We start from the raw sequence: 18,337 nt of genomic DNA, 5'->3' as shown, positions 1-18,337 counted from the left end.
TAGCTCGGCGGCGACGAGGGGAAGGGGCTGGGCGAGCGCGCGCCCGTGTTGCGCGGCCGCAATGGCAGCCGGCGGCGGCGGCGGGCGTCAGGGAGGAGTGCGGAAGAGTGAAGAAAAATGGAAAAGAATGAAGTGGGATGCGGTCGGAGGAAGGGAGGGGGGCGGATAGAAAAGGTCCGTCCTGTGCCACCGACGGGGGTCAGGGGAGAACACGCGCAGACGGCCGACGCGTCCGCGTGATGTCCGTTTCACCCCAAAAGCGACGCAAACTTGGGTCGCGGATGGGTCGAAAGTTGGCCTGACCGGAGCCAGAGCCCGCCCGGCCGAAACCGACGACCCCGTGCGTCGTGTCGCCCTCGCGGGCGCGCACATGGCCACACATGACTTGGCGCGTCGCCGTCCGCCTATATGAATGCGCGGGCGCCGCGGGGCCCGGCCACGCATCCACCCACGACCACGATCCATCCCCCCTCGCCACTCGGAGCGCCGGAGCGCCGCGCCCGCGCTAAAAGGGAGCGGGAGCAGGGCCAGGGAGGCCGCACGCACGCACGCACACAGCCGCCACCATCGCGCCCGCTTTGCTCTGCGCGCACTAGCTCATCGCTCCTCAGCGCCGCGCCTCCTGCTGTGCTAACGCACCGCCGGTCTTCGGCCATGAACCGCCCGACGTCCGCGCACCACAGGGGCATGCCGCCGCCGCCGCAGCTGGCGCGGTACGGCTCCGCGCCGGGCTCGTTCCTCGCCGCGCTCGCCGACTCCGTCTCGCGCGGCGGGGGCGGAGGCGGAGGCGAGGTGCTCTCCCACTCCCAGTCCCAGCAGCAGCATCAGCAGCACCAGCCGGTGGCGGCGGTCGTGAGCCGGTTCTTCTCGGGGGAGTCGTCCGGGCTGACCTCCTGCGAGTCCAGCTGCTGGACGGCGGACGCCCCGCCGCCGCTCCAGCGGGCCTACGGCGGCTCCGGCGAGATCCACGTGCCCCTCCCGCAGCAGCAGCAGCCGGGGCTCCTCCGCCACAGCAGCTCCCCCGCCGGGCTGCTCTCCCGCCTCATGGCCGACCCGCACGGTACGTATGCACGCCCCGTCCTACCTCCTCGTACCTGCTCTGCCCCGTCGGTCGATCGCCTACCGAGTGCCTTTCTCGTGTGTCGTGCACCCATTGGTTAGGCCGGCCCACCGCGGTGGCGTGCACGTGCCAGCGCGGTGGCCGACCTCGCTCGCTCCTGTTTTCGTCCTCGCCCGTGATCGATCGAGCTCTACTGGCTTAGCTCTAGCTCGTGGGAAGCCTCATATGTGATCCGCCAGCCTAGTTAGCGGGCGCTTAATCAGTTCAGTTTCTAGTTACGCCTCTAGTCTCACCGTACTTAGATAATAGTACTGCTCACCGTAATTGGGCAATACTCCTCCTAAGATCGACGAAGGTCAATGGCCGGTTCCATCAATTTGTGCTCTACTCCTAATCTGTTGGGTGGCTGGCATGGCAAGTGTCACGAAGGAGACGGGCGGAATAATTTGCCTTATATTCTAATAACGGATATAAAGCACTCCTCATCATCCTGTCCTCCATTGTTAGTTAAGTTATAAGAGCACCTTATCTACTCATCTCATCTCATCTCATCTCATCTCAGATGCAGCACTATCATTGACCCATTATTCTATGCGAAGCATGTAAAAACTTCATTCATTGGCACACATAAGCAGTGCACTGAACCTGCCTACAGAACACAAGGGGTAGGGGTACATTGTATCTCGCTGACGTGGCGTGATCCTGCTCTCCTTGCTGGCAGTGGCATCAGAGAACCTGGACACATGCCACCTCTCTTTTGTCCGACCAGGCATATATATCACTCAACATTACCAGCACATGTCACGCGGGCGGCTCATAGCACCTGCTCATCCATGATTGATTAGCGAACAAAATTCAGAAGAAGCCACACACAGATAAGGCATAGGCAGGTAAATATATACCGTGCGTGTCGCGTCCACGTCGACCTGATGTGACTGTCATGAAGCCAAATGTTAATGAATCAAACGGCAATTAGAAATTGCACCGCGTGCCTTTTTTCGATGTATTTTTTGTATGGCTGTTGATGATTGCCGACTAAACTAAAAGGCAGTACAGTGGAGCAATTTCCTCGGCTCGACGACTTTGAAAAGTCAGGCCACTTACGGCCGTTAACCCTGCCTTGTGGTCTCTGGCGTAAAGCAAGTGGCGGGGATAAAAAGGTGAAAATGATGTGCGGGTTGCAAAGCAAATCATCTGTTTATACGTACCTAACTTTACGTAGAGGTGGTTATTCTCCCAGTGACCCGGTACGTACCGGGATACCCGACCACTATTCATTTCTGCTCGATGATGACAAATCCGGCTTGTCTTTAGCTCTGTGTCAGTGCAGTATGAAGTGTAGGGTAGCATGGTAGTAGTTCGTGTCGTGCCCTGGGTCGACGTAGGGGTTGGTGGGGCGGGCCGGGCGTGTGGCGTCACAGTCACTCTCACACAACTGCTGATTTGCTCTGGCTCTGCGACTGTTGATGCACAGGCAATGGCGGCATGGGCGGCACGAGAGGAGGAGGAGGGATGGGGAGCGGCTACGCGCACTCGCACTCGCAGGGAGGCAACGCCGACGCGATGGCGGCGCAGCAGAGGAGGCTCAGCTCGCAGTGGAGCTTCTCGAGGCAGCAGGACATGATGCCGCACATCGCGGAGATGGGCATGGCCATGCCGACGCCGATGCCGCCCGCGGCCGACGTCGGCGAGAGCATCGCCACCGGCCACGGCGGCGGCTCCAGCGACCTCTCCAGGAGCTTCTCAATGAGCTCCTGGGACGACACCAACTCCAACATCATCTTCTCCGCGCCCGGCGGTGGCAAGAAGGCCAAGCTGATGGCCGACGGCGACGACGGCATGGTCACCAGCTTCAGCAACATCGACTCCCAGGTACAGTACGCCCGCATGGCTCATCCGGACTGTGTGCTGCCGCCATTGTTTACGCTTCTGACGCCTTGCTCCAAATTTCAGTTTGGCTCGTCTATGGACATGCCCGGCATGGACGACTACCTGCAGCTGCAGCAGGACTCGGTCGCCTGCAGGGTCCGCGCCAAGCGCGGCTGCGCCACTCACCCGCGAAGCATCGCCGAGAGGGTCAGTTAGCTTTCTCTGCGACATTATCGACTCCCAACTTGACTTAAAATTGCCATTACTCCTTGCATGCTCGTTGTCGATCGGGTGTTTAAACTGAAACCATTTTCCTGTTGGTGATGTTTATAGGAAAGAAGAACAAGGATCAGCAAGAGGCTTAGGAGGCTGCAAGACCTCGTGCCCAACATGGACAAGGTAACTAACTAAATCAGTTGAGCTGTAGTAAGTGATGGGCACTTTCAGTTCGGTAGAAGGCGGGGTTGAAAATCTCACCATGAATCACAGAAGAAGCTCGTACTCACTAAAGTACTAACACTGGGAATTTTGACCTAAACTGAAAGTATTGCCCTGTCTGACGAAAATTCAGAACCTCGGTAGCTGCCGATGGACCTAATTACTTCAGATTTCAGAATTGCATTTGTGCACCTAATATCCAGGAGAAGTCACATAATGCAAAACACTGATAAGTTTCTTCTTGAATATGCAGCAAACAAATACTTCAGACATGCTGGATATTGCTGTAGACTACATCAAAGTGCTGCAGGACCAAATTGAGGTATGCTCCACATAGACACAGCTGTTAGTAGTTAGTATAAAGTTGGGTCATCTATTTTAAAACGGGGGAGTAGCACACAGTTCGAGGCCTTGTTAAAGATGTCGTTTTCACTACGCATCACACGTTGCCTTAATTTAATTTTTTTTTGGCAGGACGTTTCCTTAACTTCTTACATAAGTCCTGACTAAGTAATGAGATATTTGTTACCAAAAGTAAAATGATAAAATGCAATACTCATATCTTAAAATTGATTTATGCAGAAACTAAAACAGGACCAGGGAAACTGCTCCTGCTCAGCCGATCAGAAGTGCTGACACCGCAGAACCAGATATGCGAGGTTATGTTTGTACCAATGTGATTAGCAAGCCCAAGTTTTGCTTCGGGAGATTAAGTTGTAAATGTCCTCCGCACCCATTTCTTGCTTGTACTACGTGGATTACTAGCTTCAATGGCTTCAAGACTAGGAGGTCACAAGTAGAATGTTGTAATTTAAGTATGTAAGGCATTGCCAATCTTTCATTTCAACGCAAGTTGGATTGCTTCTGCTCATCATCATTTCCCCTGGTAAAATTATTGTAGGGATCCCCTACTTTGAGTCATTATCGTGCTACCAAAGATTATTTTTCCTGCACAAAGTGCTTTGTCCTGGAACAAAATATGTACCTCCTACCTACTCCCCTAAAAAAAATTTGGACCCAATAATAACATCTACAATTGGACCCTCATACCCGCCGCAAACGCCTGGGCGGGCTACCCAGTTATTGGCCGGACGAAAAAAACGCACCCAACCAGACATCCCATATCCGGCCCAAACGCCTGGACTGACCGGCACTTCCCATACCCACTCACATCTAGAGCGGATATGCGGATGCCTGGACGCGCCCGCCACATCGGACTGGCCGCATGGGCCCACGCGATCACATGCAGAGAGCAGCGATTCGACGGGCGCCTCCTCCGGTTCTCGGTGCGGATGCATTCATGGCGCCGCTCCGGGGTGCCGGGGCGTCTATTCAAGCCGGATGGCGGTAGCCCAGGCCTAGCCCGTCCCCATTCCTTCCCTCTCCCTCCAACCCACGCCGCCAGCTTCCATCTGCCCCATAGCTGCTAACCATGGCCCGTCGGAGGATCACCACCTACGCCATGTTGACGCCGGAGCGCTGGTTGCAGCTCGAGAAGGAGATTCAGGCAATGCACGCTGCTTATGTCATTGTCGGCCTACCTTCGGATTCGCCGGAGCCGGAGAAGGAGGAGGCAGGGGAGGAGGTGGAGTAGCAGCCGGAAGCGGGGCAGGACCCCCAGCCCATGGAGGGGCGGATTCGGAGGAGGAGGACGCGACAGAGCCGGACAAAGAGGCAGAGCCAGCTGTGGGCTTCACCATGGAGGACGCCATGGAGGAGTTCGAGGTCGCCCAAGTGGAGGAGATGGCGGAGCAGACCGCCATCCTCGAGTCCATCCAGGACAAGACCTATGCGAAGGCCAACCGACGCTTCATCCGGCAGCAAAGGGCGAAGATCGACGAGCTCTTCGCCTCTAGTTCTTCCGACCACGAATTGGAGTTGCCGCACATGCCCATCTACCCGGAGCCCGACAAGAAGATCGTGGACATCTCCGACAATGAGTAGCTGGATATGAACGTAATATACAGGTTTTTAATCTGCATGGCTTGTATGGATTTGAGGTATGAAGTTTAACGTACATGGGTCCAACAGACATTTTTGTGTGCTGACCGGTCACTGTCCTCGAATGCGCCCAGACACATCCGCGGGCGTTTGGGGGACGGATTTTGGTACTTGTGGTTGTAGTATCTCTAAGTTCTTCCAAATAGACGCCACATAGCCGTCGCCTCCTCTCCAAGAATGGAAAAACCTTAGGGTTCCTATGCCTCCCATCGGCTCCGACGCCGGTCCGCCTCATCTCCGATGGCCCTAGGGCCATGGAGGCGCGGTGGATCCTGACACTTGCCGGGGGAGAAATCTTGCTCCGTTTTTAGGTGTTTTGTGAGTTTGTTTAGGATTTGTTTCCTGCTCGGTGTGATGGTACGGTGGAGGCTCCCTGGAGATGGAATAAGGTTCTCCACGCCTAGCCAACATTCTGGTAATGTGTCTAGCGTTGTCGTAGGCGTGTGGAGGTGTGTCTGCGGCGGATCTCATGGGATTCGTGTTGGGGAAGCATGCAATTTCAAAAAAAATCCTACGCTCTCGCAAGATTTATCTAGGAGATGCATAGCAACGAGGGGGAGAGTGTGCCTACATACCCTCGTAGACCGTAAGCGCAAGTGTTTCACAATGCGGTTGATGTAGTCAAACTTTCTTTGCGGTCCACCGATAGAGTACCGGACGTACGACACCTCCGAGTTCTGCACACGTTCAACTTGATGACTTTCCTTGCCTTTTTGATCCAGCAAGACGTCAAGGTAGTAGATGATTTCTGTCAGCACGACGACATGGTGATGGTGATGGTGAAGTGATCCTCACAGGGCTTCGCCTAAGCACTACGAAAGTATGACCGAGGTGGTGAACGGTGGAGGGGGTCGCCGCACACGGCTAGGCAATTGTCCGGGGTGTGCTAGGGGGAGCCCCCCCCCACATATATATATATATATACAGGTGGGAGGGAGAGGGGAGGCAGCCAGGGTGCGCCCCAACTAGGATCCGAATCCTACTTGGAATTTTCCCACATGGCGCCCCCTGTCTTTTTCCACCGAGAAGAAAAGGGAAGGGGGAAGAGAGAAGGAAGGGGGGCAAAACCCCTATTTTCCTTCTCCCAATCGGCCTCCTGCCATAGGGGGGCACGCCACCCCTTGTGAGCTGGTGTGTGCTACCTCTTGAGCACTGTGTTGGTTTTCCCTTGAAGAGGAAAGGGTGATGCAGCAAAGTAGCGTTAGTATTTCCCTCGGTTTTTGAGAACCAAGGTATCAATCCAGTAGGAGGCTCCTCAAAAGTCCCACGCACCTACACAAACAAACAAGAACCTCGCAACCAACGCGATAAAGGGGTTGTCAATCTTTATTACTAAACATACGGGCACATAAGCAAAAAACCAAGGTATCAATCCAGTAGGAGGCTCCTCAACCTCGATTTTTGAGAACCAAGGTATCAATCCAGTAGGAGGCTCCTCAAAAGTCTCGCTAGATGAAATATTTATTACTAAACATAAGCAAAAAACAAGACACAAAAATAAAATTGGTTGCCTCCCAACAAGCGCTATCGTTTAACGCCCCTAGCTAGGCATAAAAGCAAGAATAGATCTAAGTATTGCCATCTTTGGCATTCAACTCACAAGTGGCTCGCATAATAGATTCATAAGGTGATTTGACTTTCTTTCTTGGAAAGTGTTCCATGCCTTTCCTTAATGGAAATTGGAATCTAATATTCCCTTCCTTCATATCAATAATTGCACCAATCGTTCTAAGGAAAGGTCTACCAAGAAGAATAGGACATGAAAGATTGCAATCTATATCAAGAACGATAAAATATACGAGCACATAATTCCTATTTGAAACAATAAGAACATAGTTGATCCTTCCCATAGTTTTCTTAATGGTGGAATCCGCAAGGTGCAAGTTTAAAGAGCAATCATCAAAATCATGGAAACCTAGCACATCACATAAAGTTTTAGGAATCGTGGAAACACTAGCACCCAAATCACACAAAGCATAGCATTCATGATATTTAATTTTAATTTTTATAGTAGGTTACCACTCATCATAAAGTTTTCTAGGTATAGAAAGTTCCAACTCAAGTTTTTCTTCATATGATTGCATCAAGGCATGAACAATATGTTTGGTAAAGGCTTTATTTTGACTATAAGCATGAGGAGAATTCAACACGGATTGCAACAAGGAAATACAATCTATTAAAGAACAATTATCATAATTAAATTCCTTGAAATCCATAATAGTGGGTTCAATGCTATGTAAAGTTTTGACCTCTCCAATCTCACTTTTACCAAATTTAGCATCAAGATCTAAAAACTCTGAATCATTGGGACGCCTTTTAACTAAAGTTGACTCATCTCCAGTCCCATCATTATCAAGATTCATATTGCAAAACAAAGTTTTAATAGGGGACACATCAATAACTTTTAGATCTTCATCATTATTTTCATGGAAACTAAAAGAACACGCTTTTACAAAGCAATCTTTTTTAGCATGCATCCTAGCGGTTTTTTCTTTCCACTCATCAACGGAAATACTCATGGCTTTGAGAGACTCATTGATATCATGCTTAGGCGGAATAGATCTAAGTTTCAAAGAATCAACATCAAGTGAAAGTCTATCAACGTTCCTAGCCAATTCATCAACTTTAAGCAATTTTTCTTCAAGCAAAGCATTGAAATTCTTTTGAGAGATCATAAATTCTTTAACACTATTCTCAAAATCAGAGGGCATCTTATTAAAATTTCCATAAGATTTGTTGTAGGAATTACCATAATTATTAGAGGAATTACTAGGAAACGGCCTAGGATTAAAGTTTCCTCTATACGCGTTGTTACCAAAATTATTCCTACCAACAAAATTCACATCCATGGATTCATTATTATTCTCAATTAAAGTAGACAAAGGCATATCATTGGGATCAATAGGAGCACTCTTAGTAGCAAACTATTTCATAAGTTCATCCATCTTTCCACTCAAAATATCAATTTCTTCTATAGCATGCACTTTTTTACTAGTAGATCTTTCGGTGTGCCATTGAGAATAATTAACCATAATGTTATCAAGGAGTTTAGTAGCTTCTCCTAAGGTGATTTCCATAAAAGTGCCTCCTGCGGCCGAATCTAAAAGATTTCTAGAAGCAAAATTCAATCCGGCATAAAAAATTTGTATGATCATCCATAAATTCAAACCATGAGTAGGGCAATTGCGAATCATTAATTTCATTCTTTCCCAAGATTGGGCAACATGCTCATGATCAAGTTGTTTAAAATTCATAATATCGTTTTTAAGAGAGATGATCTTAGCGGGAGGAAAATACTTAGGGATAAAAGCATCTTTGCACTTATTCCATGAGTCAATACTGTTCTTAGGCAAAGACGAAAACCAAGTTTTAGCACGATCTCTAAGTGAAAACGGAAATAACTTCAATTTAACAATATCATTATCCGTATATTTCTTCTTTTGCATATCACACAAATCAACAAAGTTTTTTAGATGAGTAGCGGCATCTTCACTAGGAAGGCCGGAGAATTGATCTTTCATAACAAGATTCAACAAAGCAGCATTGATTTCACAAGATTCAGCATCGTTAAGAGGAGCAATCGGAGTGCTAAGGAAATCATTATTATTAGTATTGGAAAATTTACACAATTTGGTATTATCTTGCGCCATCGTGACAAGCAATCCAACACAGAAGCACACAAAAAGGCAAGCAAAAGAGAGAGGAGAAAGGGAAAGAGAGGGCGAATAAAACAGCAAGGGTGAAGTGGGGGAGAGGAAAATGAGAGGCAAATGGAAAATAATGTAATGCAAGGGAGATGAATTTGTGATGGGTACTTGGTATGTCTTGACTTGAGCGAAGACCTCCCTGGCAACGGCGCCAGAAATCCTTCTTGCTACCTCTTGAGCACTGCGTTGGTTTTCCCTTTAAGAGGAAAGGGTGATGCAGCAAAGTAGCGTAAGTATTTCCCTCAGTTTTTAAGAACCAAGGTATCAATCCACTAGGAGGCTCCTCAAAAGTCCCATGCACCTACACAAACAAACAAGAACCTCACAACCAACGCGATAAAGGGGTTGTCAATCCCTTCACGGAAACTTGCGAAAGTGAGATCTGATAGAGATAATATGATAAGATAAATATTTTTGGTATTTTTATGATATAGATTGGAAAGTAAAGATGCAAATAAAAGTAGATGGAAAACTTATATGATAAAAGATAGACCCGGGGGCCATAGGTTTCACTAGTGGCTTCTCTCAAGATAGCATAAGTATTATGGTGGGTGAACAAATTACTGTCGAGCAATTGATAGAAAAGTGCATAGTTATGAGATATCTAGGCATGATCATGTATATAGGCATCACGTCCGCAACAAGTAGATCGAAACGATTTTGCATCTACTACTATTACTCCACACATTGACCAACTCCTGCGTGCATCTAGAGTATTAAGTTCATAAGAACAGAGTAATGCATTAAGCAAGATTACATGATGTAGAGGGATAAACTCAAGCAATATGATATAAACCCCATCTTTTTATCCTCGATGGCAACAATACAATACGTGCCTTGCTGCCCCTGTTGTCACTGGGAAAGGACACCGCAAGATTGAACCCAAAGATAAGCACTTCTCCCATTGCAAGAAAGATCAATCTAGTAGGCCAAACCAAACTGATAATTCGAAGAGACTTGCAAAGATAACCAATCACACATAAAAGAATTCAGAGAAGATTCAATATTTCTCATAGATAAACTTGATCATAAACCCACAATTCATCGGATCTCGACAAACACACCACAAAAAGAGTTACATCGAATAGATCTCCAAGAAGATTGAGGAGAACTTTGTATTGAGATTCAAAGAGAGAGAAGAAGCCATCTAGCTAATAACTATGGACCCGAAGGTCTGTGGTAAACTACTCACAACTCATCGGAGAGGCCTTGGAGATGATGTAGAGGCCCTCCATGGTCAATTCCCCCTCCGGTGGAGAGCCGGCGAAGGCTCCAAGATGGGATCTCGCGGATACAGAAGGTTGCGGTGGTGGAAATATGTTTTCGTGGTGCTCCTGGATGTTTTCAGGGTACGTGGATATATATAGGCGAAGGAGGTAGGTCAGGGGAGCCACGAGGGGCCCACGAGGGTGGGGGCGCGCGCTCCTGCCTTGTGACCGCCTCGGCTGCTTCTTGACGTCCACTCCAAGTCTCCTGGATTGCGTTTGTTCCAAAAAGATCGCTCCCGAAGGTTTCATTCCGTTTGGACTCCGTTTGATATTCCTTTTCTTCGAAACACTGAAATAGGCAAAAAAACAGCAATTCGGGCTGGGCCTCCGGTTAGTAGGTTAGTCCCAAAAATGATATAAAAGTGTAAAGTAAAGCCCATAAACATCCAAAACGGGTAATATAATAGCATGGAACAATCAAAAATTATAGATATGTTGGAGATGTATCAGTGTGCTCCCCTCTCAGGGCCCATATGGCCCATATATTCCCCCCGGGGGTTTCGGTAACCCCTCCGGTACTCCGATAAATACCCGATACACTCTGGAACACTTCCGGTTCCCGAATATCATCGTCCTATAGCAATATTTACTTATCGACCATTTCGAGACTCCTCGTCATGTCCGTGATCACATCCGGGACTCCAAACAACATTCGGTCACCAAATCACATAACCCTTATAATACTATACCGTCATCGAACGTTAAGTGTGCGGACCCTACAGGTTCGACAACTATGTAGACATGACCGAGACACCTCTCCGGTCAATAACCAATAGCAGAACTTGGATGCTCATATTGGCTCCTACATATTCTACGAAGATCTTTATCGGTCGAACCGCTATGACAACATTCGTAATTCCCTTTGTCCATCAGTATGTTACTTGCCTGAGATTCGATCGTCGGTATCTTCATACCTAGTTCATTCTTGTTACCGGCAAGTCTCTTTACTCATTCCGTAATACTCATCCTGCAACTAACTCACTAGTCACTTTGCTTGCAAGGCTTCTTATGATGTGTATTACCGAGAGGGCCCAGAGATACCTCTTTGATACTCAGAGTGACAAATCCAAATCTCGATCTATGCCAACTCAACAAACACCTTTGGAGATACCTGTAGAGCATTTCTATAATCACCTAGTTACGTTGTGACGTTTGATAGCACACAAGGCATTCCTCCAGTATCCGGGAGTTGCATAATCTCATAGTCCAAGGAATATGTATTTGACATGAAGAAAGCAATAGGAATAAAACTAAACGATTAATATGCTAAGCTAACGGATGAGTCTTGTCCATCACATCATTCACCTAATGATGTGATCCCGACGACCCACAAGTATAGGGGATCTATCGTAGTCCTGTCGATAAGTAAGAGTGTCGAACCCAACAAGGAGCAGAAGGAAATGATAAGCGGTTTTCAGTAAGATATTCTCCGCGAGTACTGAAATAAGTGGTAACCGATAGTTTTGCGATAAGATAAATTGTAACGAACAATAAGTAATAAAAGTAAATAAGGTGCAGCAGGGTGGCCCAATCCTTTTTGTAGCAAAGGACAAGCCTGGACAAACTCTTATGATAGGAAAAGTGCTCCCGAGGACACATGGGAATATCGTCAAGCTAGTTTTCATCACGCTCATATGATTCGCATTCGGTACTTTGATAATTTGATATATGGGTGGACCGGTGCTTGGGTACTGCCCTTACTTGGACAAGCATCCAACTTATGATTAACCTCTATTGCAAGCATCCGCAACTACAACAAAAGTATTAAGGTAAACCTAACCATAGCATGAAACATGTGGATCCAAATCAGCCCCTCACGAAGCAACGCATAAACTAGGGTTTAAGTTTCTGTCACTCTAGCAACCCATCAACTACTTATTACTTCCCAATGCCTTCCTCTAGGCCCAAATAATGGTGAAGTGTTATTTAGTCGATGTTCACATAACACCACTAGAGGTTAGACAACATACATCTTATCAAAATATCGAACGAATACCAAATTCACATGACTACTAATAGCAAGACTTCTCCCTTGTCCTCAGGAACAAACGTAACTACTCACAAAGCATATTCATGTTCATAATCAGAGGGGTAATATTGTGCATAAAGGATCTGAACATATGATCTTCCACCAAATAAACCAACTAGCATCAACTACAAGGAGTAATCAACACTACTAGCAGCCTACTAGCACCAATCCCGGACTTGGAGACAAGAATTGGATACAAGAGATGAACTAGGGTTTGGAGATGAGATGGTGCTGGTGAAGATGTTGATAGAGATTGCCATCTCCCGATGAGAGGAGCGTTGGTGATGACGATGATGATGATTTCCCCCTCCCGGAGGGAAGTGTGCCTGGCAGAAGAGCTCTGCCAGAGCCCTAGATTGGTTCCGCCAAGGTTCCACCTCGTGGCGGCGGAGTCTCGTCCCGAAAGGTTCTCCCCTGTTTTTTTCTCATCGAAAGACTTCATATAGGAGAAGATAGGCGTCGGAGAGCCACCAAGGGGCCCACGAGGAGGGGGCGCGCCCAGGGTGCAGGGTGTGGGCCCCCTGGCCTTCATCTTTGGCGACGATTTTTCTTTATTTATTTCAAGGTATTCCGTGGAGTTTCAGGACTTTTGGAGTTGCGTAGAATAGGCCTCCAATATTTGCTCCTTTTCCAGCCCAGAATTCCAGCTGCCGGCATTCTCCCTCTTCATGTAAACCTTGTAAAATAAGAGAGAATAGCCATAAGTATCGTGACATCACGTGAAATAATAGCCCATAATGCAATAAATATTATCATAAAAGCATGATGCAAAATGGACGTATCAACTCCCCCAAGCTTAGACCTCGCTTGTCCTCAAGCGAAAAGCCGATAACAATAAATATGTCCTCATGTTTAGAGGTAGAGGCGTCGATAAAAACAAAATACGGAGATGAAGGCATCATGATTATTTCATAACAGCAACATAAATGGGTTTTGTCATATGATTACTCATGTTCAAGTAATGACCCATTCACAAAGCCAAAGCATGAATCAGAAACATTATTGGGCACTAACAATTATAATCTCAGTCATTGAAGCAATTGCAATTATCATAACATCGGAAGGAGTCTATGTCAGAGCTTAAAAGCAAGTCCACATACTCAACTATCATTTAGTCCTTCATAATTGCTAGCACTCACGCGATACTTGTGGTTACGGAGTTTTAATCGTACACAGAGAAAGATAGGGCTTGTAGTTTTGCCCTACAACCTTTTACCTCAAGGGTAATGTCAACAATAATAATTCATGCTCCCCCACATCCAATTAGATATGTATATCATACTCTTTCCAACATGCTGAGCTTGCCAAAGGATAAAAAGAAAAAGAAAAGGTGAGGATCACCGTGACTCTTGTAAGGTAGAGGATAATAATAAAAGATAGGCCCTTCGCAGAGGGAAGCAGAGGTTGTCATGCGCGTTTAGGGTTGATGCACAAAATCTTAATGCACAAGAACGTCACTTTATATTGCCCCTTGCATGTGAACCTTTATTATGCAGTCCGTCACTTTTATTGCGTCCACAACAAGTTTGTACAAAGATTATTTCTCTACATTAATAAGTCATGCATATTTAGAGAGCAATTTTTTTATTGCTTGCACCGATGACAACTTACTTGAAGGATCTCACTCAATCCATAGGTAGATATGGTGGACTCTCATGGCAAAACTGGTTAAAGGGTGTTTGGAAGCACAAGTAGTATTTCTACTTGGTGCTAAGAATTTGGCTAGCATGAGGGGGAAAGGCAAGCTCAACACGGTAGAGGATCCATGACAACATACTTTATCTCGAATGTAAGAAAACATAACTCATTATTTTGTCTTCCTTGTCCAACCTCAACTCTTTAGCATGTCATATTTTAATGAGTGCTCCCAACCATAAAAGATGTCAATGATAATATATCTATATGTGAAACCTCTCTTTCCTTATTATTTCCTATTAATTGCAACGATGACCAAAGCTATATTTGCCAACTCCCAACAACTTTTAATCATCATACTCTTTCTATGTGAAGTCATTACTTTCACTAAGATCAATATGAGCTCCTTGATTCTTTTTATTCTTTTCTTCTACTTACCCAAGATCATGGCTAAACAAGCCCTTGATTCAACACTAATCTTTATTATATAGCTCACGGACTCGATTACAAAGAAGGATCATAAAGCAAAACTCAAAACTAGATCATGCCATGACTTTATTCTACTAAATCAAGATACTACTAATAGGATCGAACTAAGAAAAACGGTAAAGATAGGAGTTGTGATGGTGATACGATACCAGGGCACCTCCCCCAAGCTTGGTAGTCGCCAAGGGGAGTGCCCATACCCATGTGATTATGTCCTCGGAGGTGATGGAGGTGGTGATGATGACGGTGGATAATCGCACATCGAGCGTAATAGTTCCTCCAACTTGCGGATAATGTTCTTGAGCCCGGCAATATGATCCTTCAACAAAATATTCTCCTGTGTAAGATATTTTTCTGTATGTGGGCTAACTCAATCATCTGGAAGGCTTCAATCTCCGTTGGAGTGAAAAGGTTAGGTAAAGGTTGAGGGATATCTTCTTCTTTCACCACAGGAGCTTGAACCTCCATAGCCTTCTTGATCCTTTCATCCTTGATGATTTCTTCTGGTTCCTCTCTTTTTAACTCTATCTTCAATAGCTAAGCATCCTTGTCTTCGTTGTTGGAGGAGGGAGAAGTCATGGTGCTCTAGACCTGTTAGAAAAACAGCTCGAAACAAAAACATAGGATATTTGCGTGATACGGGAGTCAAAGCCTTCGGGAATATATATAGTGAATTTTTACCGACCAAAATACGTATCGTGCAAGGAAACAGAGTCCGGAGGGCACACGAGGTGCTCACGAGGTAGGGGGCACCCAAGGGGGTAGGGCGCGCCCTCCACCCTCGTGGAGGCCTCGTGTCCTCCCCAGACTGCTACTTATTTTTCTATTTTTCTAAATATTCCAAAACGGAGAAATATTGCCTTAATAATTGTTTTGGAGTCGGTTTACTTACCGTACCACATACCTACTCCTTTTCGGAGTCTGGAACATTCTGGAAAGTGTCCTTTATGTACTCCTCCGGGGTCACGGTTTCAATAATATTAGTTTCAACATTTATAGGATTACCTGAGATATAGTGCTTGATCCTTTGACCGTTTACCACCTTCGGATTTGTGCCTGCGAAATTGTTGATTTTATGGCACCGGAATGATAGACCTCCTCGATAACGTAGGGACCTTCCCATTTAGAGAGAAGTTTTCCTGCAAAAAATCTTAAACGAGAGTTATATAGCAATACATAATCACCTACATTAAACTCACGCTTTTGTATCCTTTTGTCATGCCATCTTTTAACTTTTTCTTTAAACAACTTGGCATTTTCATAAACTTGGGCTCTCCATTCATCAAGTGAGCTAATATCAAATAACCTCTTCTCAGCGGCAAGTTTGAAATCATAGTTGAGCTCTTTAATATCCCAATATGCCCTATGTTCTAGCTCAAGAGGTAAGTGACAAACTTTTCCATAGACCATTTTGTACGGAGACATACCCATAGGATTTTTATAAGCAGTTCTATAGGCCCATAATGCATCATCAAGTTTCTTGGACCAATTCTTTCTAGACTTATTGATAGTCTTTTGCAAAATTAATTTGAGCTCTCTGTTGCTCAACTCTACTTGACCACTAGAGTGCGGGTGATAAGGAGATGCAATCCTATGATTAACGTCGTATTTAGCAAGCATCTTACGGAAAGCACCATGAATAAAGTGTGAACCACCATCAGTCATTAAGTATCTAGGGACTCCAAACCTCGGAAAAATAACTTCCTTAAGCATTTTAATAGAAGTGTTATGATCAGCACTACTAGTTGGAATAGCTTCTACCCACTTAGTAACGTAATCAACAGCAACTAGAATATGAGTGTAACCATTAGAGGCAGGAAAAGGTCCCATATAATCAAAGCCCCAAACATCAAATGGCTCAATAACAAGTGAATAATTCATAGGCATTTCTTAACGTCTACTGATATTACCGATTCTTTGACATTCATCGCAAGACAAAACAAACTTACGGGCATCCTTGAAGAGAGTAAGCCAATAAAAACCGGATTGCAATACCTTATGTGCAGTTCTATCTCCAGCATGATGTCCTTCATAAGCTTCAGAGTGACACTTGCGTAGGATCTGTTCCTGATCATGCTTAGGTACACAACGTCTATCCCAAAATTAATGTCGCAAGTCATAGAAAAACTTTTTCTTTTATTGGTATGTGAAGCTAGGCGGTATAAATTTAGCAACAATATAATTAGCATAATCAACATACCGTGGAGTGCTACAAGAAGTACTTATGACATTTAATTGCTCATCAGGAAATCTATCATCAATAGGTAGTGGGTCATCAAGAACATTCTCTAGCCTAGACAAGTTGTCTGCAATGGGGTTCTCATCTCCCTTTCTATCAACAATATGTAAATCAAATTCTTGAAGCAAGAGAACCCATCTAATGAGTATAGGTTTTGCATCTTTCTTTTCCATAAGATATTTAATAGCAGCATGGTCTGTATGAATAGTTACTCTAGAATCAACAATATAGGGTCTGAATTTATCACACGCAAATACAACTGCTAAAAGTTCCTTTTCGGTAGTAGCGTAATTTATTTGAGCATTGTCTAGAGTCTTACTAGCATAATGGATAACATTCAATTTCTTATCAACTCTTTGCCCTAGAACAACACCTACAGCATAATTACTAGCATCACACATAATTTCAAACGGTAAATTCCAATCAGGTGGCTGAACAACAGGTGCAGAGACTAATGCTTTCTTAAGTATTTCAAATGCTTCTACACAATCATCATCAAAGACAAATGGTACATCTTTTTGTAATAAATTAGTCAGAGGCCGAGATATTTTTGAGAAGTCCTTGATGAACCTCCTATAAAATCTGGCATGACCAAGGAAACTTCTTATACCTTTGATGTCCTTGGGACATGGCATCTTTTCAATAGCATCAACCTTGGCCTTATCAACTTCAATACCTCGTTCAGAAACTTTGTGCCCCAAGACAATACCTTCATTAACCATAAAGTGACACTTTTCCCAATCCAAGACAAGATTAGTTTCTTCACATCTCTGCAAAACTCAAGCAAGATTGCTCAAGCAATCATCAAAAGAGGAACCATAGACGGAAAAGTCATCCATGAAAACCTCACAAATTTTCTCACAAAAGACAGAGAATATAGCCATCATGCATCTTTGAAAGGTAGCAGGTGCATTACATAAACCAAAGGGCATACGTCTATAAGCAAAAGTACCAAAAGGGCATGTAAAAGTTGTCTTTGATTGATCTTTAGCCGACACAGGTATTTGAGAAAAACCAGAGTAACCATCTAGAAAGCAATAATGTGTATGTTTGCATAGTCTTTCTAGCATTTGATCAATAAAAGGTAAGGGGTAATGATCTTTCTTAGTAGCCTTATTTAATTTGCGGAAATCAATTACCATCCTATAACATGTGATAATTCTTTGCGGAATAAATTCATCTTTATCATTAGGGACAACAGTAATACCTCCCTTCTTAGGGACACAATGGACAGGACTTACCCACTGACTATCAGCAACGGGATAAATTAGACCTGCCTCCAGAAGCTTGAGTATTTCTTTTCTTACCACTTATTTCATTTTAGGATTCAAACGTCGTTGAGGATCACAAACTGGTTTGGCATCAGCTTCCAGATTTATTTTATGTTGACATAGAGTGGGACTGATGCCCTTAAGATCATCCAGAGTATATCCAATAGCGGCACGATGCTTCTTTAGAGTTTTCAATAATCTTTCTTCTTCATGCTCTGGAAGGTTAGTGCTAATAATAACAGGATATATTTTCTTTTCATCAAGATAAGCATATTTAAGATTATCAGGCAACGGTTTAAGCTCAAATATGGGATCACCCGTGGGTGGAGCGGGA

At 45.1% G+C, this 18,337-nt stretch overlaps 1 protein-coding gene and 1 long non-coding RNA gene across 2 annotated transcripts; one reads left to right on the top strand and one right to left on the bottom strand.

Annotated features, from left to right (window-relative positions):
- Positions 1–443: 443 nt before the first annotated feature.
- On the bottom strand, positions 444–17,227 carry LOC123071683 (uncharacterized). Its single transcript, XR_006434497.1, has 3 exons — positions 17,218–17,227; positions 16,255–16,257; positions 444–592 (listed from the first exon to the last, which is right to left on the bottom strand). It is a non-coding gene; the product is annotated as an uncharacterized lncRNA (long non-coding RNA).
- Positions 529–4,241, top strand: LOC123071682 (transcription factor bHLH128). Its single transcript, XM_044495268.1, has 6 exons — positions 529–1,060; positions 2,535–2,932; positions 3,014–3,136; positions 3,263–3,328; positions 3,621–3,689; positions 3,950–4,241. Exons 1-6 carry the CDS (start codon positions 655–657, stop codon positions 4,001–4,003), a joined length of 1,116 nt encoding a protein of 371 aa, XP_044351203.1. The 5' UTR covers positions 529–654; the 3' UTR covers positions 4,004–4,241.
- Positions 17,228–18,337: the final 1,110 nt, after the last annotated feature.

This window comes from Triticum aestivum, chromosome 3B (assembly GCF_018294505.1).
Source record: "Triticum aestivum cultivar Chinese Spring chromosome 3B, IWGSC CS RefSeq v2.1, whole genome shotgun sequence".
NCBI lineage: Eukaryota > Viridiplantae > Streptophyta > Magnoliopsida > Poales > Poaceae > Triticum > Triticum aestivum.
This window is presented reverse-complemented; position numbering and strand designations above follow the sequence as displayed.